General features: G+C 48.8%; 3 protein-coding genes across 9 annotated transcripts; 1 reads left to right on the top strand and 2 right to left on the bottom strand.

Moving 5' to 3' along the window:
* Nucleotides 1–919: 919 nt before the first annotated feature.
* Nucleotides 920–3,987, bottom strand: dnph1 (2'-deoxynucleoside 5'-phosphate N-hydrolase 1). Of its 2 annotated transcripts, none has more exons than XM_026189687.1 (4): nucleotides 2,552–3,987; nucleotides 1,619–1,690; nucleotides 1,428–1,538; nucleotides 920–1,348 (listed from the first exon to the last, which is right to left on the bottom strand). In XM_026189687.1, exons 1-4 carry the CDS (start codon nucleotides 2,730–2,732, stop codon nucleotides 1,233–1,235), a joined length of 480 nt encoding a protein of 159 aa, XP_026045472.1. In that variant the 5' UTR covers nucleotides 2,733–3,987; the 3' UTR covers nucleotides 920–1,232. The 2 variants fall into 2 exon arrangements, with proteins under 2 accessions (XP_026045472.1, XP_026045473.1); XM_026189688.1 differs by having other exon boundaries at nucleotides 2,597–3,789.
* A 201-nt stretch (nucleotides 3,988–4,188) lies between these two features.
* yipf3 (Yip1 domain family, member 3) lies at nucleotides 4,189–7,992 on the bottom strand. Of its 2 annotated transcripts, none has more exons than XM_026189685.1 (9): nucleotides 7,835–7,992; nucleotides 7,039–7,248; nucleotides 5,722–5,828; nucleotides 5,594–5,639; nucleotides 5,275–5,367; nucleotides 5,065–5,196; nucleotides 4,781–4,894; nucleotides 4,568–4,691; nucleotides 4,189–4,409 (listed from the first exon to the last, which is right to left on the bottom strand). In XM_026189685.1, the coding sequence occupies exons 1-9, from the start codon at nucleotides 7,898–7,900 to the stop codon at nucleotides 4,288–4,290; spliced, it is 1,014 nt and encodes a 337-aa protein (XP_026045470.1). In that variant the 5' UTR covers nucleotides 7,901–7,992; the 3' UTR covers nucleotides 4,189–4,287. The 2 variants fall into 2 exon arrangements, with proteins under 2 accessions (XP_026045470.1, XP_026045471.1); XM_026189686.1 differs by lacking the exon at nucleotides 7,835–7,992 and adding an exon at nucleotides 7,546–7,788.
* ncoa4 (nuclear receptor coactivator 4) lies at nucleotides 7,404–19,500 on the top strand. Of its 5 annotated transcripts, XM_026189682.1 has the most exons (12): nucleotides 7,404–7,549; nucleotides 8,021–8,089; nucleotides 14,339–14,462; nucleotides 15,881–16,021; nucleotides 16,102–16,190; nucleotides 16,479–16,587; nucleotides 17,053–17,133; nucleotides 17,205–17,333; nucleotides 17,419–18,105; nucleotides 18,185–18,469; nucleotides 18,554–18,652; nucleotides 18,731–19,500. In XM_026189682.1, the coding sequence occupies exons 1-12, from the start codon at nucleotides 7,509–7,511 to the stop codon at nucleotides 18,734–18,736; spliced, it is 1,860 nt and encodes a 619-aa protein (XP_026045467.1). In that variant the 5' UTR covers nucleotides 7,404–7,508; the 3' UTR covers nucleotides 18,737–19,500. The 5 variants fall into 5 exon arrangements, with proteins under 5 accessions (XP_026045467.1, XP_026045465.1, XP_026045466.1 ...); XM_026189680.1 differs by lacking the exon at nucleotides 7,404–7,549 and having other exon boundaries at nucleotides 7,931–8,089; XM_026189681.1 differs by lacking the exon at nucleotides 7,404–7,549 and having other exon boundaries at nucleotides 7,931–8,089; nucleotides 17,208–17,333.
* Nucleotides 19,501–21,249: the final 1,749 nt, after the last annotated feature.

Here is a 21,249-nt window from a genome sequence, read left to right on the forward strand (position 1 = left end):
GACCTTCGCGTAGTTCCCTGAGGTACTGCGCAAGTAAATGGGCGATGCTTCTCTGTTACCCATGCCCAAGCAGGTTTTTATCTACTAGGGGCGACCGTGGCTCAGGGGGTTGGGAATCGCATCTGTAACCGGAAGGTCGCCGGTTCGGTCCCTGGACTCTCTGTCCTGGTCGTTGTGTCCTTGGGCAAGACACTTTACCCTACCGCCTACTGGTGTTGGCCAGAGGGGCCGATGGCGCGATATGGCAGCCTGGCTTCTGTCAGTCTGCCCCAGGGCAGCTGTGGCTACAACTGTAGCTGCCTCCACCAGTGTGTGAATGTGAGAGTGAATGAATAGTGGTATTGTAAAGCGCTTTGGGTGCCTTGAAATCCAATCCATTACCACTGCGATGGTCGAGGAGGTGGAGCCGGGATGGACCTGGCAACCTCCTAATGGCGCCGCAGTTCTGAATGTGGATGCAGAGATGGACTGCTTTTCAGTGATTGATCAATAAATGCATTGAGCAGCAGATTTTCCCCCACTGTGACGCGTGTGGAGTTTGTAGCTGAATGTTGGGAGGAGGAGCAGCCTTTCCTCATGTATTTAAGGTGGAATTCCAGATGTCAGAGCTTATGTCGATCGAGTGGAATAAAGATTCCAACGTCTGTAGCGTCTGTGGACGCTCCTGTTACCTGCTTGCAAAAATAACCAGGTTTATCAAGCTGTTCCCGAACGCCTCGTCAGTGACCGTTTCCTCTGAGGCTGGACGGTAGCCCCACACACAGATTTGTATCAGGCTCTGCTGCCACCTGCTGGTAGCTGCAGGAACTGAGTCTTGCTGCGCCTCCCTCTGTGCGATAACTCAGCAAAGGATTGTTGGTAATGCAGTTTGAATCACCTGTAACAAGCTTCCAGTGAACAAGGAATCAGCCGGAGAACGGACTGTCCGGAGTATTTTAATGCAGGGGGACCTTTGAACTTTTACATTAAGTATGAACCAAATCAGAGTCTTTGAATTTAAAACAGTTTCAGGAAAAAAATAGAAGAGAATCACCTGAAACCATCAGAACCATAATGACCATTTCAGCAAGAAATATCCTCAGAGACACGTGAAGCATGTCCCTTCACATTAAAAGCACAAGAACATTCACGATCTCAATTGGAAAAGAAATTGCTTTGATTTTAACAGACATGGACCAATCACAGGGCTTCACTTTAGTTAGGAAGGCGATGCACATCTGGAACAGCTGCTTTCAGTTTTTCAGGCTACTGAAAAACTGTTCCAGAACCTTCTCCACCTCGTCCTCGCTGTAATCTCGCACCACAAAGTTCTCGACGTCAGTGGCTCCTCGGATCATGGCCGACAGGACTGCACAGAAACAGGAAGTCAGCACGAAGCAGCCAACCAGGTTGAAGCGTGTCAATGAGGAAACAGGAAGTGCACTCACTTCGTCCTGACGATGGTCTAAACAGGCAGAAGATTTTTTTCTTCATATCGACGGCTCGACCGAGCTCGTAGCCAACACCCAGAGACGGCTGCGTCACCTCGGCAACAACCACTGAAATCAGAGGTCAGAAGTCACATGGGTCACTGGCTCAAATTCCATGATCAACGATCAACAAAACGATTGGTTCTCACCATCAGATTGATGCAGCCAATCCAAGTCTCGGTTGTGAATGGCCTGGTCCCCGGACGCTGCATTGTTCTCTCCTGTCCAATCATAGTGCAGCAGTTCAGTGACATAACGCACACACAAACACACACACACTCTTATTTTGAAGGTCAGAACCAGAAAACCAAACCTGAAATCGGATACAGTTAATGTGACTCCGCCCATTTTTGTGACGCAAATGCTTTTATTTCTGAAATTTTTTTTTACCTTGGAGGTCAGCAGGTGCTGGTGTGACCTCGCCCTCTCTGATGCTTCACGTTTGATAAAGCTCGTCACTCTGACTTTGGCTGTTACTTCCTGCACAGCTCTCTCTCCCTCTGTGTCCTCAGAGACCAGTTTACCATCAAAGCGCTGTTATTGTCAGGCACCAGTCTGCTGCTGTGTTCAGTGTCGGCCTCTGACATCACAGCCTCATTTCTGCTCTTCAATACTGAACAAATGTTTGCTCAGCTGTGTCTGTAACTTTGCTGTGCTTCACTTCAGCAGCATCAGGTAATGTTCACATGCTGATTCATGGTTTGCTTCAGTTTAATATTTTTGAGGTTGTCTGCTATAAAAAGCCAAAGCAGGAAAATGTTCTATGTTTTTATCCTCAGTTACTTTGACACGAAGGCCTCTGCTGTAATGCTCACACCTCTGATGAAGTCTCACAGCTTTGTTTTCATACACAGACATAAAACATGGAGATGTGCTGATAACTGATCAGAATTATGATATTTCTGACTGTCTCAGTTGGAATCGAATAGAATCAGAGAAATCGATTCCCAGCCTCTTCCACCATGTGAACGCGCACCGTTCTGACTGCCGGTGTTCTGGGAATCCATCCTACCCGACAAACCATCCTACCCGTTGTTTCTACGCATGCGCACAACACGAACTTAAGTGGCAAATCGTCCTACCTTTGTTCATATGAGCATATGAGTTTTCTGTGTGTGACCTCTGACCTCTGTCGCTGAGCTCGGCGCTGCTCACGTGCTCGGTCAATACGGTCCCGTAGCTCTGTAGCGCGTGCACGATCCTCCGGTACACGTGCACGTCGTCCCTCCCGCCGCGGATGCTGCCGCAGAAATAAACCTTCATCCCGTTTCTACTCAGACTCTACTGACGGTTCCCGCGCTGTCGCTATACGTCACCGGAAACAGGCGACCGCGCTCGGAGCTTGCGCCCTGAGCTCAGACTGACAGGTAGCTGAACGTCACGGAGGTGAAAGGCCAACAGCCCTCCTCCTCCTCATCGGGATCGCGTGCCTTCACGGGGTCTGACACCTGAGGGTCACCCCCACCTGTATCTATAACCACACACAGGTGTTTATTTCCACTGCTGTGATTGGCTGCTTAGACTCTGATTGGCTCAGACAGAGTTTAGGGTGAAATAAAATTAAAAAATCAAACTTATTCTTCTGTGGTTTAGTCCTGACAAACTTCCTGTCGTTTCAAAATAAGGCATTTCAAAGCACAACATCAACTGTCAAAGGTCTCTGACACACTAAAAGTGTTTCCACTAACAGGTACTTTACAGCTGGTTTCCGATTCTCCCTCCCTGTATTCCCGCCTGGATGTTTTTCCAGTTTGGAGGCTTCAGATTTTTGCAGTTTGCAAACAAAGTTCCTCCGATTCTGTCGCACTGTCAGAAACAGCTGTTGCTGTCCTGCACAGTAATTCATAAACACAGATATTATTTGATGGATGTGGCTCCTGGCGTTGTTTACAGGTGCTGTCAGCCTGCCAGTAGATCACCTGTCGGGAGTTTTCTGGCACAGCTGTGGGGAACATCTGCTCCCCTGCAGAGCTTTACTCCACAGAGAGGTGACCTCTGAACCCCTGCTGTTGTATTTGGAGTTATTGACTGTGTCACTATTGTGAAACAGCACTGGAGATCTTCATGTATTTATTAAAGACGATAATTCATTGATACGACCCGAAAGAAGCGCCTCAACACATTTGAATCCACATCTTCAGGTTCGGGTTGATAACCAGATTTGTGGTTTATCTTGGAAAGGTGCTTGTGTTGGATCAGACTGGATCAGTAGCACTCGTGTTCGGGGTTGTTGACGGCAGTGACTCACACTGAACATTTCTCTTCCATAAATATAAATGTGGGAAGCAGAAAACTGTGAAAACAACAAAATGCACTTTTGTTTATGATACAACTTCTTTTTGGAGTGAGAAAAGAATCTGTTACTGTTCATGATGTTTCATATTTTTGTGCTGTTGCTGTAAATATTTGTCTGTTCTGAGTTTTAGTTATTAAATCGAGTAAACATCATGAATATCTTCACTTTAACACACATCATGTGACCTCTTTTTGTTTTTGTTTTTATCTGAAGTAGACTCAGGTGAGTTTTCTGCTGACTTCCTGTTCACCTGTGACAACACACAGCTGTGAATGCATCAGAACATTACTCTGAAATACAGGCTTTCATTTTGGAAAAACTGAAGTACAGGAAGTCTGAACTTGATGAAACCTTTATTATCCCATATGTACACGATCAATAAATCAAAAAGTGAAGGTCGGAGAAGAAACAACCCCCCCCCCCCCCCACACACACACACACACACACACACACACACACACACGCGCAGATCTTTAAATTGATGCGTTTAAGTTTCACAGACATAACAAAAATCCCCTCCCCTCAGTAGGCGCTCAGCAGCATCCCCGGGTTCCTCGCCGTGGCGTTGAGCATCACCTCGGGCACGTCTCTGGCCACCCGCTGCATGGGCGCCATGTTGTGTCCTTCCAGGGAGTCGAGCAGCCCTGAAACAAACACGGAGGAGAAAACACGAGTCAGCAGACACACCTGTGCAGAAGTAAGCATAAAAACCAGCGAGACAGAGCACGCCGTGCCGACCGAACCGCCCTGGACCGGCAGCAGGAGAACCACAAAAACCTGTCTCTGTGCTTCTGGTTCTGACCTTCTACGATGGTGTGGTAGTTGAAGTGCAGGTAGAGCAAAAAGAGCATGTGCAGCAGCCCCAGCGTCCCACAGAGGAGGAGCCGCGGCGTCTGACCCACAGTCCGAGAGAGCAGCGCCGCCACCTGCGCGCACACACACACACACACAAACAGGTGAGCTCACACAGGGAGCGTGTCCTGGCACAGGAGCTGATGGGAAGCGACAAGCTCACCATGCGCAGTGTGGACAGGCCGCCGAGCAGCAGCCACAGCCCGTAGAACAGGAAGTGGAAGTGGATGTTGTAGGTGACGAGGAGGACGATGCAGGGACCAAACAGGCCGTAACCCTGGCAACGGCAGACAGGAGGTGAGGTCACATGACATCTTGTAGGAGGAGGAGGGCTGCATTCAGGTGCGGCTCAGAAACCTGAATCACATCTGAGAGCAGCAAAAACACACCACCCTGTTCTGCGTGTGTGTGTGTGTGTGTGTGTGTGTGTGTAGTTCCAGGACTTACCAGCAGGGACAGCATCTGCAGCATGGTGATCTGAGCGTTGACCAGGTATGCCAGGAAGTAGATAAAGGCTGAGACGCCGAGCCAGTAACCGAAACACGTCCCGATAGCAGTGCCCATCAGTGTGCCCTCTCTCTGCAAATACACACACAGAGAACACTTTAACAGACAAAGAAACATGAACAGGGTGTGTGTGCATGTGTGTGTTCTTACGATGACAGTTCCTGAGGTCTTCATGCCGTGCAGCAGGATCGCCACCAGAGTGAACACCAGCATCAGCGGCCCGTACAGCTCGCCTGCGATCTTCTGCACAGGAAGCACACACATCAGAGGAACCTAAACCTGGATCTGAACATCCTGTACAGGTGTGAATCTGACCATCGAACTGCAGTGAGACACGTTTGAACCCTTTATCGGCATCTCCACCACCAAGCTCCCTCACGAACATCAGCTCCAGCCTCCGGTCCAGCAGGAGGCGCTAAGCCTGCTCACTGACTGCCATTAACACTACGACAAAGAGACTCATGCATACCTGGGGGAAGTTGATCATGCGGACAGGTATCAGCGACTCGATCAACCTGCGGGGGAGTCAGCCATTAGCTGTTAGCACTAGTCTCAGCAGAAAGCAGGAAACAGCTGACAGGAAGGAGGAAGTCTTACCTGTTGCGCACCTGTACCGGCTCTACGTCAAAGTATGGCCGCAGGATGTCGATGTTAGCGTACAGGTTGAAGGCTTTGGAGGCCTGACGCTTGCCCGCCTGCCACACCTGAACGCATCACACAGGTAAAACATTTCAGAGAAGAAGAAACGAGTTAGCGCTTTTCCACTAACACCTGCTCGGCTCGGCTTTTAGCCGTAGTACCTGGTACCAGGTAAAGTACCTTTAGTACCTGCTTGGCCAGGGTTCCAAGTGATCTGAGGTGATCCAAACATCTAACATCAACAGACTGCATCCCACCGATTGGCCGGTCAGTGGCTTCACTCGATGAGTCATGAGAGCGACTCCTTTAGGAAAATCAAAACCGCCTTTTTTGAAACCCACAACAAGGAATGTGGCCACACAAACCAACACCGCGGCGTCTGACTGAACGCCACAGAGCAGCGGGTGCACCATCGCCTCGACATCCTCCACTGTTGTGTCGTGTTTGTGTCACGTTAAAACGACGCCACAGGACTGTCGTCACCGCTGACGTCAAACGACTGAAGCCGAGCAGGTACTAGCGAAAAAAGCGGTAAGAGTGACGTCACTAAGTAACAACAGAGGCGTCCAGGGGCTGTTAGGTTGATTTTTAAATAAAGCTGTTGTAATTATATTTATATACACACTGCAAATGTGCTCGTATGGGTTGGCACTCCTTTGAAGGTTGAAAGCTTCGTTCGGCGTGACTGTCCGGACTGATAAACTGTAGGAATGACGTCGACTGCAGAGGTTTGTTCGCAACACGCTTACACACAGATAATGGTTAGAATAAGTCTCTGGGTTCGAGCGTCCGAGCAAGATATTCTGAACCTGAACTTAGAGTCAGTAGAAGAAGAATGGATAATAACATTAGATTATCAAGGCTGGGCAGGGAGGTGTTTTCCTTTTCTGTCTCGGACAGAGAAGCGAACAGATACCGGGCGATGGATGGGGAGGATTCGCCAGGAGACAGCACGACTGTGTGGGAGCCATGATAACCTTTGTTTTTGTCTCACTATAGAAAGTTGTGCTGCCCGTTTGAGGGTTATCCTCTTGGTGAACCAGATGCTTGATTTCACACACAGATCCACAGCACTGTGTAAACTTGTAATTTCAGCTGCCAACACAAATTAAATCTTTTTAGCTGGCAGACCTTTCTCCTGAATTTCCTTCTGAAATTTTGAACACGGTCTTTGTGTGGCACAGAGGAGCTTCAGCTGGCCTCTGTAACAGCAGCTAACAGCTACAGAAGAAGAAAATGTTTGCAAGTGTTTAAGACCAGATAACCCCGCCTCACCTCGTCGGCCACCTGCCGGCCCAGCTGACCCTTTAACCCCTTCATGCCCAGGAACTCTCCGTCGTCGGCCACGTCATCCTCGGTGGCGGCAGCCTCTGCCGCGACCTCCTCCTCCTCCTTCATCCTCTGGTGCATCTCGCCCATGTCCTCAAAGCTCGAGCCCGACGTGTCGTCCATGTTCTCCATGTCGATGACCGCTGAGCCGCCGCCCTGAATGCAGGAAACACGAGAGTGAGGGAAGGAGACAGGAGAGGAAACATGGGAGATGTGGAAGGAGACAGGAGAGGAAACACGGGAGACGTATAAGGAGACAGGAGAGGAAACATGGGAGATGTGGAAGGAGACAGGAGAGGAAACACGGGAGACGTATAAGGAGACAGGAGAGGAAACATGGGAGATGTGGAAGAAAAGGAAACATAGGAGATGCGGAAGGAGACAGAAAGGGAAACATAGGAGACAGGAGAGGAAACATGGGAGACATAAAAGGAGACCGGAGAGGAGTCTTACTGAGGTAGGGATCGATCCGTTAAACCGACCAACAGTTTGTTAATCAGTTTATCAGAGGAGCTTCCAGCTGATTACAGATATTCAGTCGGCTGATCTCAGGTCAGCCTGGTGTTAGCCTGTTAGCTCTCGGGTCTCCTGTTACCATGTTAGCATGGTTTGATTCCTCACAGTGCTTTAACCTCGCGAGCTCACCTGTACGCTGTTTCGGGCTAACCTGCAGCGTCACTCAGGTGCTGTTACTTTTATAGGCCGGCTGGGATGCTCGTTAGCCTGTTAGCATGTAGCTCACCTGGATGAGATTATCGTCGAAGCTTCCCCATGGTTCCGTGTTCCTGCTCCCGGAGCCCGAAGACATTTTCCCCACAACAGCAGCGGCTCTCCGTGGGGTGGAGTCTGTGTCCGTGGTTCGGTCGGTGGATCCGCGGATGGATCTTTTTCTTTTCCTGCTTCTAAAATCTGATGTTTTGGTCCGTAGGACGCTCCGCCCACCGGCTGACGCCACATCCCCAGTCGACGTGGAGGTCGAAGATATCGCGATATTTCCGTGAGAGTTTTTTCATTCATTTGATCATTTCTGATTCATGTCCTGAGATTCCACTCATGACAAATCGATGTTTTACAGACGCTCACCACTCCATTTCTTCTCTGACATGCAGATGATGTTTGTCGAGAACAAAGGGTTCCAGTTTGAAGCAAAACTGTAAAATCAGCAACATGTAGCAATTAGAAAAGATGAAGATACACATTTTAAATCTCAGTCAGGGAGAGATTGAACTCTTTCTCGTGTGACATTAAATCTGCTCTGAGTGGTCTGATGTTATTTTCATCACGTCTGAGAGCTGATTAATGCCAAGTTGTCTTTAATCCTGGTCCAGTGAGCTCCAACCGCACGCTTATTTATGTGTCTTTTTAAAGATTTGGAAACATATCTTGATGCTCAATCATCCAGGTAAGCAATTCCCAAAAAGTTGATTCTGTTCATCTCAGTTGATACTCCTGACACATACGGGATCACTACAGGTTTTCTTTATGTGATGTCCTCTGCTTCCCTGGCTGCTGTGTCTGTGGGGATGGTGTTCGCTCCTGTTCACGTCCTGATCACACTCAGCTTATGCTTCAGTGGATGATCAATTCAATTCAATTTTATTTATATAGCGCCAAATCACAACATAAGTCGCCTCAAGGCGATGAGAGTCAAACCTTGAATACTGATCTGTATGCGTAGGTTTCCTGTACACATTAGTGTCCGGTTTACTGGGTGGGATCAAAAACACTTACTGGGTTTGAGGCTCTGTGTTGGTTTGGGTCTCCTGAGCGAGCAGAGACTTGTCAGACGTTTTTTTTAACTTAAACCTGCAACTGCTTCATGACTTTGAGCATGTTTGTCTTCTCTGTCTCAAAATGAACCCAACAGGTCTAAAGTCAAATATAGAAGGTCAAACATGTTGAATGTTAATTGTAGAACAGGATAATAGTTTTAATATGTGTAACCGGTGTGATTCTGCATTGTGTCTGATACAAAAGGTAAAAGAAAGAAAGACCTCCAAGTAAATAATTTGCCCACTCCAGCTCCTCCAACCAAATACAGGTCCAGTTGACTGCTATCTTCCCCGGTAGGGCACAAGCATCGAAGGCGTTGGAAAGGGAGGGGTGATGAGTGAGTGCTTATCAGTGTAAGTGTGTGTGTGGGTGCGTGTCCATAGTTTAGCTGAGACAGTGTCCTTCGGCCTATCAGGCTAAGTAAACAGTCCTCCAGCCAATCCAGGTGTCCTTGCATGGGATGGGAAGAATAGCCGTAACACAGTCGTTATCAGGGAGTGATTGTTCGGCTCCAGCCTTGGGCCTGCAGCTGGCGCCGTGATGGGGGTCCGCAATGTTTATGTTGGTTTTGTTAATTTCATGCGAGCAGCCCAGGAGAATTTTTCAGGCTGCTCTTTAAGACTCCGACACTGGCCTCTCGATCTCCCGTTGGAGAGTCGCGAGCCTCCCCATGATGGTATCAAACTTCTGTTCCATGGTGTTATTGTTCTTTTGATTCTGAGACCTCACAGCTGCAGTGATCCGTTCCATGATGTTTTCCAACTGTCGCTCAAGGGTCTCATTTTGAGCAGGCCCCTCTCTGATGTTTCCCCTCATACGCTCAATGGTGTTGTTTTGAGCCTTCACAGCAGCTGCAAGCGTCTCCAAGGTGTTGACCATATTACGTTCGTTGTGAGAGGTTGCGCCTCGTTCCATTTCGATTCCAGCGGGCAGCCTTGGGGGGGTTTGAACAGCCGGTTCCGCTCTCTTATTTCTCCGATAAACCAGGGCTAAGCCAACTCCGATCAGCATGAACCCTGTTATCATGGTTCCGAATAGATAGATATCTTCAGCGTTATATGTGTGTTTTACAGTGTTGGGAAAGAAATGACACCCACCTCTCCCACAGGGGAATTATAGAAAAGGGGAGAGGCAAAAGGGGTACATTGTATTTATAGGATTGCACCAAAGAAGAAGAAGAAAAGAATGAGGAGGGGCTCTAACTGATAATGAACATAACTACAGGCTTGGAGGTCCTAAAAGTCAGGTATAAAAGGAGTAGTTTGGGGGTTTAGAACACATTTTGTGTAATTATAACAATATGTGATTTATGACCCTGTTACATATGCTCAAATGTTATATCAGTGGTGTACAGGCAGCAGAAAGAATCAAGTCTGTGACTGAGTAGCTAAGTGCGGGGATAAGTCTGCTGAACGCTGCCTAAAACACAACAGAACACCAAGAAGTGTTGGCCCAAGGATCGGCCCCGGTAACGGGTACTTATTTAGACATTGGCCTTGAAATGTGAAAGAGAAATCAAAGACTATGCGATCTTTATTGTTGTGACTTATCACGTGATGAGAAATGTACCAGACGTCTTTGCCATCGTCAATCCCCTCAGAGCTGAGTTTAGCCACATAACTAGCTTGCTCTAACTTTAAGATCTGATCTCTGTATGAACGGCTTTGTCAGGATCTGTGGCTAATCGAGATTCAGTATTGCAAAGTCGTGACATGACTGCAGATGGAGGGACATACAAAAGACCTGCGCTTCAAAGCATTTTCTCAAAGTGGACCTTTTCCGATGTTAGTTCAGTACCTTTGGACTATAATGTCAGAGGGCTACAGTTACCGGCTGTGTCCTAGTCTCACCAGCAGGGGGCAGCCTCACGCTGCACGATAGTTTGCCATTTCTCGCGACACTTCTCCGCCCTCTGTGGTTCTTGTTCCTTGACGCGGTCATTTTCCGGATCGTTGTTCTGGCTGTCGTGTTGCCGAACCGAGCGGATCATTAATGATATCGAAAGGGAGAGTCCACGGTAAAGGTTCCAGGTGAGTGCAGCGACACGCGGAGCTCGGAGCGGCTCCCCGAGGAGCTGTTAGCCGTTAGCTCCTCGGTGATCCTTTAAAACACGCAGTTAGAGTCTCAGCCCGAGAGAAGCTGGTTGATTGTGTGACTCTGATTAAACTGTGTTGTTGCCGCGGTTCGGTATAATTTCTGTCGAAGGTTAAAGGCGCCACAGACGCTAGCCGCGTTAGCCGGAACACTGTAACCTCGTTCCGAAATGTTAAAAATAAACTCTGAGGGGTCAGAGGTCATCCTTTTTAATTTAATGTGTTAAAATGCTGCTCCGTTCGCTTGTTTTACTTTGTATGAAATTCGTTTTTACATAATATGTATTTCTGGGATCCACTCTGTAATTCGGCTTAACCCAAACACGCTGATGCTTACCAGTTGTTACAAAACGTCGTCCTAAAGTCACCCTGGAAGTACTTAATTTAACCAAAGAAGGTGCAACAGAGGGAAGAGTGTGTGCGGCTGTTGTGTCAGCTGTGCAGATTATTGCGCGGCACACAATATTCTGCGGATTTTGGCTGCGCTGTGTCACGCTGCCGGTGGTTAATATGTTACGGATATCAGCTGCACTCAGCGACCCCATCGTCGCTTTATCTCGGCCTTTGGAATGTGTTCAGCGGATCCGCCTCGGTGCCCCCGGCCGGCCCCTCCCTGCTCTGGACCCGGAGCGGGGGCCCCTCGCCAGCCCCTCGACTAGTGGTTACCCAGTGGTAAGACTGGGTTCTCTCTAAACCACGCCCCTCGTAGAACTGTTCCTCCATTGGCTTAGCCTCCAAGCCCCCGCTCTGTAGCTTAATGCGTACGTGCCGGCCGGCAGGCAGTAATGGAGGGCTGTGGCTCCTCCTCCCGTGAGCTGTGGAGGAAAACACCAGAAACGCCGGCTCTGAGCGAGACTGCCTGCGGCTGAAACGGAGCTTTACCCCTGCAGTTTTACCGACACTGAGTCAGCATCAGGTAAAACCCCGCGGTTTACCGACTGTATTCCACTCTGTATGAGGCGGTGGTTATAAAACAGGAACCGAAAGAGACGGACTTGTGCTGCATTCGTAATTGACGGAGAAATTGTGTATTTTCTTATGAGTTGGTTCCTCGAGGCGCCCTTTAACTGCGTGTCAGTTTCATTTATGTGACAGGTGACGAAGAAAAGCTTCCCATGTTGACATTTTAGTTGTTTTTCTTATTCCTAAAGGAGCTGCTGAAAGCAGCAGGAGGCCCTGTTGGTGCTGGTAGAGTGCACGGAGAGCTGGTGTTGTATTTACAGCCTGCAGGAGCGCTGACACCACAAAATCAATCCCTATAATGCAGTCATTTTCATTTCACTGGTGACAGACTGTCAGTGTTCTGACTGCAAGTCAAGTCAAGTCAGTACCTGCAGGTTCAGGTTCAGGCATGCGGTTGATTTACAGTAGAAGAAATGAGAGCGTGTGTGTGTGTGTGTGTGTGTGTGTGTGTGTGTGTGTGTGTGTGTGTGTGTGTGAGAGAGAGAGAGAGAGAGAGAAACTTCCTCAGGGGATTTATTTTTTCTGCAGACAAAGAAATAAATTCCAGCACTGCTCTAAAAATAGAGCTCGCTTCCTCAACCATCAGTCGTTATTGATGGTAAATATCAGGAACTAGTCGGTCTCGTTCATAGTTCTTTAGTTCACCTGCCAGGTCATAAATAAAGTCTGGATGTAACAGGTTCTATATCATAATGTCAGTCAGCTAAGCCCACAGGTGTTACACATTATTACACACACAGGTTTTGATCCGGCGTGTTTCCTTCAGCTTTTAATAAGTTGTGTCAGTAAGTTTCCATATGAAGTTCAGACGTGTTGTGAAGGAAAAGTTAACGCTGATGAGAAATGATCAGTACCAGCTGTTAGCCTGTGTTCTGCTGATCAGCTGATTATCACACAGGAAGTGGGTGAGAGTTGAGCTGGGGTCAAAGGTCACACAGTGAGGGTTATCAGCTGCAGACAAGCGTCTGTTTACAGCTGATACTAAGACACTGCTGCACCCTGAGACCCCACCCCCTCTAACAGCTGATTAACAGTTCACTGTGGAGGGTTTCTGCACATGCTCAGGAATGCATGTACTTTGTACTAATAATGCCAAACAGAGTATTCCTGTAAAGTACTTCATAGGGCTATTTAAAGTACTTTAGTACCTTTTTTGCGCCATGGACCGATTTATATCTGACAATATTTTCACGGACTAGCCTTTAAGGTGTCGTGGATACATACAACAAAATAAAGCCAGTACCGCTACCGAAAAAAGATCATAACACACGGGAAAAGACCCAGGGACACCGAGTTAACGATAAAAACCAAACGACTCACGGACCAGCCCGGGGGTTGGAGACCACTGCTTTAGTGTCTTTCATTACTTCCGTGTGTGTGTGTGTGTGTGTGCGCGTGCGCGTGCGCTAGTGATGGGTTAATCTAATTGGTTTGTGGCGAGCCGCGACCCTCTGACCAATCGCGGAACACAATGCTGCAGCGTCCACAAACAGCTGATTGAACAGGAGGAGCTTCTATGGAAAGCTTTACTGTTGTTGTGTGAGTGACTCAGAGGAGCCGCAGAGCTCGCTGTGTGACCGCGGCGGCTATTATTACCCCCTGAGGTCACAGGCGAGGAAGATGATGGTGTAGAAATAAAGCGAGGTCCTAAAGCGTGTAATCCTGAGAAGGGCTGGGCCATATCATACCATTCACAGTAATACCGGTGTAATGTTGGGCAACGACAAGAAAATGAAATTTGGGTAAAACGCACATGGCGGAAAAAGCACGGTGGCGACAGAGAATGAGAAGAGCGAGAGCGGATCGTTGAATGAAACCATGAACCTGAACTGGTTTGTAAAATGCTGCAGCTTCACTGGTGTGGAACTGGTTTGGCTTTCCTCCGTCAGATACACAACAAAGCACTATTTTTGGTAGCGCATGCTAGCGGGCCGTCGTTATTACCGTGTTGTTTGGAAAATACGGCGCACTTAAAATCAATCCTTTGATTTTTCTGAAAGTCGACAGAGCCCCTTATAATCCCGTGTGCCTTATGTATGAACTCTGGTTGTGTTTACTGACCTGGAAACGATTTTATGTGCACGGCGCTCGAAAATCTGTCAGATGTTTCAGTACGACTTTGCTGAGCTACGAACTGTTAAATGTTTATATAACTTTAATGCACATAAAAAACAGCTGCTTGTTTCAGTGGAAATACATTGATGTTTGTTTTGCACTAATAAAGTTGAGGAGTTGTAAAGTATTTTGTCTCGTGTCGATTATATCCTCAGTTATATCGTTATCGCAAATTTTCAAATGTATGTCGTGATAAATATTTTTGGTCATATCGCCCTGCTCTAATCCTGAGCACACTTTAAAGTCAGTCGTCAATTTCAGTGAAATCACCGTGCTGTCTCCACTTCCTGTTTTCTGTCCAGGATGTCGCTGGAGGTGCTGGCGGCGAGTGGCCTGAAGCAGTGCCAACAGGCCCAGGATCAGCTGGAGGATGCCATCGGTGCCGTGATGAAGGCGGAGCAGCAGCTGAGGGAGAATGCCAGAGAGGTGAGTGCCTCCTCTCTCTGAACAGGAAGTGCTTTAAGGCGTGATAACCCCAGTGTCACATGACCAGCGCAGTCAAGCCAAGGTATTTATTTTAAAGCAAGAACAGGAAGAGGCCCTTTCAGCAGATCAGATGGTAACGGCACAAATGTGTTCGACATGCCACGACACAGGAAATGCGTTGGCAGACTGAACCAAACGATTCCTGTTCAGTCGATCAATAAAGTTTGTGCCCAGCAAGTCTGTGTTGGATTAGAACAATTGATCAGTGATCAATAACTGAACTGCTGATAAGCTCACGTGAGTTTGTAAAATGTTTTCCTGCTGCGCTGCAGATGGGAGGAAGTGCAGGTCAGCTGATTCACAGGAAGCTCCTTGCTGAAACCTGGATCAGCTCACACGTTTTCTACCTGCTGTCCTGATCAGTGCGTTAGTTACCTGCCACCAAACGGAGCTGCTTGAAACTTTATTGACACCCAGATCATTTTACGGTGAAACACTTGTCCTGCTAAACTGCTGCGACCACTCAGCTGGCTCTGTGCCACGCCCCCTGTTTTTCATATCAAACCGTGAATCACTTGAGCTTTAAACACCTGAGGATTTACCTGTTGAGACCAACCAATCGCAGTTAGCCATCATCATCTTCATCACTGCTGACTCGGCAAGGCTGAAACCACCTGAAATCCTGCCTTTGTCTGCAGCTGAGCCACAGGTGAGGGAGAGGAAGAGGAGGGTCAGGGCGAGGCGGGTTATAAAGCCTGCAGAGGAGGTGAGAGGAGCTCAGAGGAGGTGAGAGCAGTGAAGTGCGACGTGCTGGACTTCATACTTTATCTCCAGGTAAAACTTCAGGCTCCGGCTCAGGTGTGCGTCCATGCTCGTTGGTTAGGGACTCACAGCTTCATTATCGGGGTTGGATTGATCTCAGCTCCGTGATGTTTTGTTTTTTTCTGTGAGATAAACTTTATTTAAACTGAGCAGAAACAACAGGACAGGCTGTTTTACTTTAACCTGTCAGCTGATCCACCTCCACAGGAAGGGGGAGCTCGCGTGTCCGTGTGAAAAAACTTTACTAACAAAAAGCTTTGTTTACGCTCAGCAATCTGTCAAAAATGTTTGAGTACGACTTTGCTAAGCTACGGAGCCGCACTGCCTGATGGATTGTTGGAGCATTACGGCTGCGAGGAGCCTCGCGGAGTGATACGTACTCTGCTTGAGCGTAATGTTACCGTACTATGTGTGTATAAGGACCAAAGACGGCACCTGTTAAGAGACGTGGTTACGAAGCGGATTTCAAACTCCAGCCTGTCAGTCACGCAGTAGCTGTGAAATTTCTTTTGTTTTTCTCTGGAAGAATCTGTTTGGTTACTGAACATTTCACGTTTAGGTGTTGCTTAACACGCCTCACCTGTGCGTCCCCTCAGGTGCGCTCGGAGTTGCAGAGCTGCGTGAGCCGCCAGCAGGAGGCACTGCGCTGCAGGGAGGTGTGGCTGCTGGGTCAGATTGAGCTGCTCGAACAAGTGAAGACGGAAACTCTGCAACAGCAGCTGCACCAGCTGCACCGGGTAACTGGGGGCGGGGCCTGTTTACCTGTGTTGACTGTTTGTTTACCTGTCTGCTTACCTGTGCTGTGTCTGTGCTGCAGCTCCGAGGTCAGTTTGACGTGATCGCCTACCAGCTGCAGAGCTCCAGCAGCAACGACCTGAACAACCAGCTGACCAGCTGCATGGAGAAGTACGTGCGCACACGCACAAACACATGCACACACACAGATTTGTGGGCGCGTTCACACCTGAGCGGTCTGTTCTCCTTGCTGGTGCTCTCACCTGTTGGCGTAGCTGTCCCAGTCTGCACACCCTCAGTTAAGGCATGCAGTCAGGATTTCACTGTCTAATGTGATTACATCTGTGCTAAAAGCTGATGTAATCAGATTACTGACATACTGAGCTGGTTTTACCTGTAGGCATGTGTGTCAGGTGCGGTGCAGTCATGTGATCTTGTTGTCTTCTCCTGTGTGTGCAGGTTGTCCTCTCTGAGTCTCACTCCAGAGGAAACACCTGAGTTGAGTTTCCATGCCGACTCTCGCTCTCTGAAGCAGGCCATCACCTCATTTGGCAGCATCAACGCCCAGGTAACACACACACACACACACACACAGGTAACACACACACACACACACACAGGTAACACACACACACACACACACAGGTAACACTAACACACACACACACACACACACAGGTAACACACACACACACACACACAGGTAACACACACACACACAGGTAACACACACACACACACACACAGGTAACACACACACACACAGGTAACACACACACACACAGGTAACACACACACACACACACACACAGGTAACACACACACACACACAGGTAACACACACACACACACAGGTAACACACACACACACACACACACACACAGGTAACACACACAGGTAACACACACACACACAGGTCACACACACAGGTAACACACACACACACAGGTCACACACACAGGTAACACACACACACACACACACTGTGTTAGTGGATCTTTCAGGTGTGTTCTCTGTCCTTCCTGTTTACAGCTTGTGGAGGGTATATCCTCTCAGAGCTTCACCCACCTGAGACCTCAGGTGCAGAGTTGTCCAATCACAGCGAAGAAGCAGGTAAGTTGCGTCCTGGTGGTGATGGCGATAGTGATGAAAGCAAGGTGATGCTGATTGCGTCTCCCTCTCAGCAGATGGCTGAGCCCTCCTCTCTGAGCGATTGGCTGCTAGAATCTCAACCCGCCAACAGCTTCGCTCCCATTGGCTATCAGTCTAGCACAGACCCGCAGGATTGGCTGCTGTCACAGAAGGAGAGTAAGGTGAGTGCTAAGGTGTGTTACCTGAGAACAGGCTCTGACCTCAGGCCGTGCCTCTCACCTGCTTTACTTCCTGTTTCTGTAACAGACTTCCTGTCCCGTGATGGCTTCCATGAACTTCATGAAAGCCTGGGGTCAGCTCAGGGACTTGGAGGCGTGGCTTATTCAAGACCCCTCCCCCAACCGGGAGAGAAGCGTCAGCAGCTGTAGCTCCTCCTTCTCCATCGAGAAGATCGACGAAATGGAGCTGTCCGCCGCAGCTGAGGAGGAGCTGAACGACTGGCTTGTTACCCCGCCTACTGCTGCCATGGAGACCATGTCGGACGCCGAACGTTGGCAGCGTGTCTTTAAGCCGTTTGAGGAAAGCTGGTCAACCGATGATTGGCTGTCGCCAGTGAGCCGTTCAATCGGCGACTGCTCGTCGTGCTGTCAGACCATCAGCGCAGTGGAGATTGAAAACCTCGGCAAGCTCAAGTGCCTGAAGACCACGCCTACCTCAGGCACCACCTCGCCCACTTCTCCCGTCCCCGTGTCGATGCCAGCGTCTCTGGAGGTGTGGTTGCAGAAGACGCCGCCGACGCTGCAGACCTGCCGCGCCAACGAGCTCTGCTCCGCCTACTCGGCCTGCGTCTGCGAGGAGAACTGCGGCAAGGATGCGCTGAGCCGCTGGCTGCTGCAGCAGGAGGACCGCGACAAGAATGGCGTCCCCAAGAACACCCCGCCCACTGCCAAGAGCGCCACGGCCACACCCTTCCACCAAGAGCAGGAACAGAAGGTAAGAGCCGATCAGTCAGCTCTGCTGTGACACTTCAGTAAGAATTAGGTGATTGATTAATTGATCAACTGATTGACAGGTTCAGGCCATCCTGGAGGCGTGGCTCCACCCCAGCACCGGCTCCACTCCCTCCAGCTCTCCTCTGCAGGCTTTCACCTCCTCGCTCTCCGGCTGGGTGGCAGCTGAGGAGGAGAAGGCGAGCCGGGAGGAGAACGGTTCCTCCTCGTCTCTCTTCCAGAGCCCCCTGGAGACGGACCTGTGGCTATTTCCACGGAAGAGCCCAGCGCCCGATTCCGCAGTGCCGCCCCAGGAGGAGGAGGAGGAAGAGGACAAGTGGCTGCTGAGGAAGAGGAGTCAAGCTCAGGTGAGCACAGCTGGAGCTGAACACACACGTGGTTTGGTTGCTGCTCGCTTCCGGCTTCCTGACTGCTTCTTGTTTCCTCTTTAGGAACGCCTCGCTGTGGCGCTGCCCACCATGTGTGACCTGTTCTCTTGCATGAAGGTGGGCGGAGACAAAGAGAAGTGGCTGCACAGATCTCCCGTACAGGTGAGTCACCTGCACCGTGTGACGTGGTGTGTATGTGGGTCTGTCTGGGTCTGCCTGTCTCACCTGTGTCTCCTGCAGATGTGATGATGATGACGACGATGATGCTTCTTCTTCTCTGGAGTCACTTTATCGCTGATCAGCGCACACGATCTCATCTGTCTAACCGTCGTCGCTGACGCCTTTTTCTCCTTTCTGTGACATCATCATGTAGTGCCGCTACCCACCATTGATCGCCAGTCAGCAACAGCCTAAAGCCCCTTTCAGATGTAGCTGGCCCCGCCCTTTGATTAACGTGGCAGGAAGCAGGATGTAGGACACTGAAAGGGGCCTCAGCAGTTTCATCAGGTGAAAGTTCATATGGCTACAGAGGGTGTGGTGAGACGTTTCAGCTTCTAATCAATAACCGATCAGTCACCAATCAATAATCAGCATTTAGAGCTGCGAGTGTTTCGCTTATTGTGGAAGAGATGAGGGGGCGGGACTATATGGAAGAGTGCGTGGGGTGTATTTTAAACATAAATTAGACTTTATTTTATAATACGACTGATGTCACTTCCTTTAACCACATTTTTGTTTTTCTAAAACCTGCTGACATCACAGAGACTCACTTCCTGTCTGGCCTGCAGGCTTCCATCCTGTAACGTGGTTTGTTGGCATAAGAGGGACTCTGTTTCCCAGAGTGCTTTGTTGGAAGAAGCTGTGCAGGCTGGTCACGTGACTCTGGTCAGCGATTGGTGCTTTCCATTGCAGCTCTCGTGTGAGGGGGCGGGCGTTATCACATATAGCTGTGGTGTCATCACTTTTTTTCCTGCTGTGATTCTCTACAGTAATAAAGTTTTCTGACATCATCACTGTGTCTGTGACATCACTGTAAGGTACCCGTAGTTTCCAGGTGTATCTGTGTTCAAACTGGCTGTGACACTGAGCCCAGCGCAGCGGTTTGACTTTGTGTTCGATGTTTCTTTAAACAGGACGGAGTAGGGCTGTGCCATATGACCAAAATCTCATATCCCGATGTAAGACATCTGTCGTCCTGACAACGATATAAATCACAAAAATGTAACATTTTCTGTGAATCTCGGGCAGCTCGACTTGCGTGAAGTGTTTCCAGCTGTGCGTCGTGTAGCTGAGTCGAGTGTTTTAACCGATGCATGAAACGATACATTTTTAGACATAAGTTGTAACGGCTGCCATTTTCTTTGTGAGTATTTATTACACGGCTGCGGGGAAAAGCCTGTGCTAACGTTTGAGTCTAAGCTTTATTTTTTAGCACCTGGCGTCTCTTTTTTTTTTTTTAAATTCTCATCTGTAAACAATCTGCATCTTTCACGTGATTCAGTTTATTTTGAAAAGTCTCAACAGGATCTTGAGCTTTATTGTGAAAGGTTTATGTGGAACATAAACAAGCGGACACGCGATACTGTTACCGTCGTTGTTGCTAACGACAACGCATGAAAACAGGCGCTTGTCTGTCCTAGTGTGGTTATATTACATATAAGAAAAAGAGAGAACTTTAAGAACTTAATAATAACTACAGTGACATCAGAACATGAACAAATATTGCTGTAAACAGTTTATTTTGCGACACCACGAAACAAACGACAGCGTAAAATGAAACGATGGATGTTTTTATATCGTCATCTGATATATATCGTTATATCGAACAGCCCTAGGACGGAGGCAGCGAGACACTCAGGTACACCTGAGAGAGGAACATGCACCTGTGTCAGCTGATCAGCTGGAACTGAAACCAGTTTGACTCCCCAAATGTCAGCTGACCTGTTTGACCTGAAACTTTTTTATACTCAGACGTGAACAGCTCGAGGCTCGGCAGGCTGCCGGGGGTTAATCGATCCAAATGCAGATCGATACTATCTCATCACAGTCAGCCAGGCTTTTAAATGAGTGAACTTTATTGACAGTAACAGCAGCTTTCACACAGGTGGGTCACATGATTTAACAGGAAGCTAAACAGCAAACGTACAGAAAGGCAGTAATCAGAAAGGAAGGGTTGGAAATGAGGCTGGTTGCTGATGATAAACTTCCTGTTTACTGCTGCTGGTGAGGTCACACCCTTCATCAGGAGAACGCTGATAGGGACTGATGACATCACTTGAAGCTGGGGGCTACAAGGGACAGAGAAGCAGGGACTCGAATTAATAAAGTTTTTGAGTCCGAGGATGTGTGACCCCTGCGGCGCGTGACTTATTGACCTCTAACATCGCTATCAGCGGGCTGTGGGCGGTGCAGCGCAGACCTTCAACACTGAAGTGATTAAGAGGAGTTTCCCACCTTTATCGATGTTTGCAACAAGCACGTTTGTTTCAATAAAGTTTGCTCTGGTACAAACAGCTGTTAAATGTTCTGCTCGAGTTCAGAAACACGTTGCTGTCCAGAGCGCAGGTGTGCAACAGAACAAACACCTCAGGGGGAGGGGAGACTGACTGGATAATAAATTTGAGCTGTGTTTTGCAGTGACCTTTGACCTTCAGCTGAGTCCATACAGCTGTGTTTGTGTGTCCTTCAGGCTTATCGGGAAAACCCATCACTGAGGTCGGAATGAGCAGGAGTGGGTTATACAATCAGCAGCCATTGTC

Source organism: Astatotilapia calliptera, chromosome 13 (assembly GCF_900246225.1).
Source record: "Astatotilapia calliptera chromosome 13, fAstCal1.2, whole genome shotgun sequence".
NCBI lineage: Eukaryota > Metazoa > Chordata > Actinopteri > Cichliformes > Cichlidae > Astatotilapia > Astatotilapia calliptera.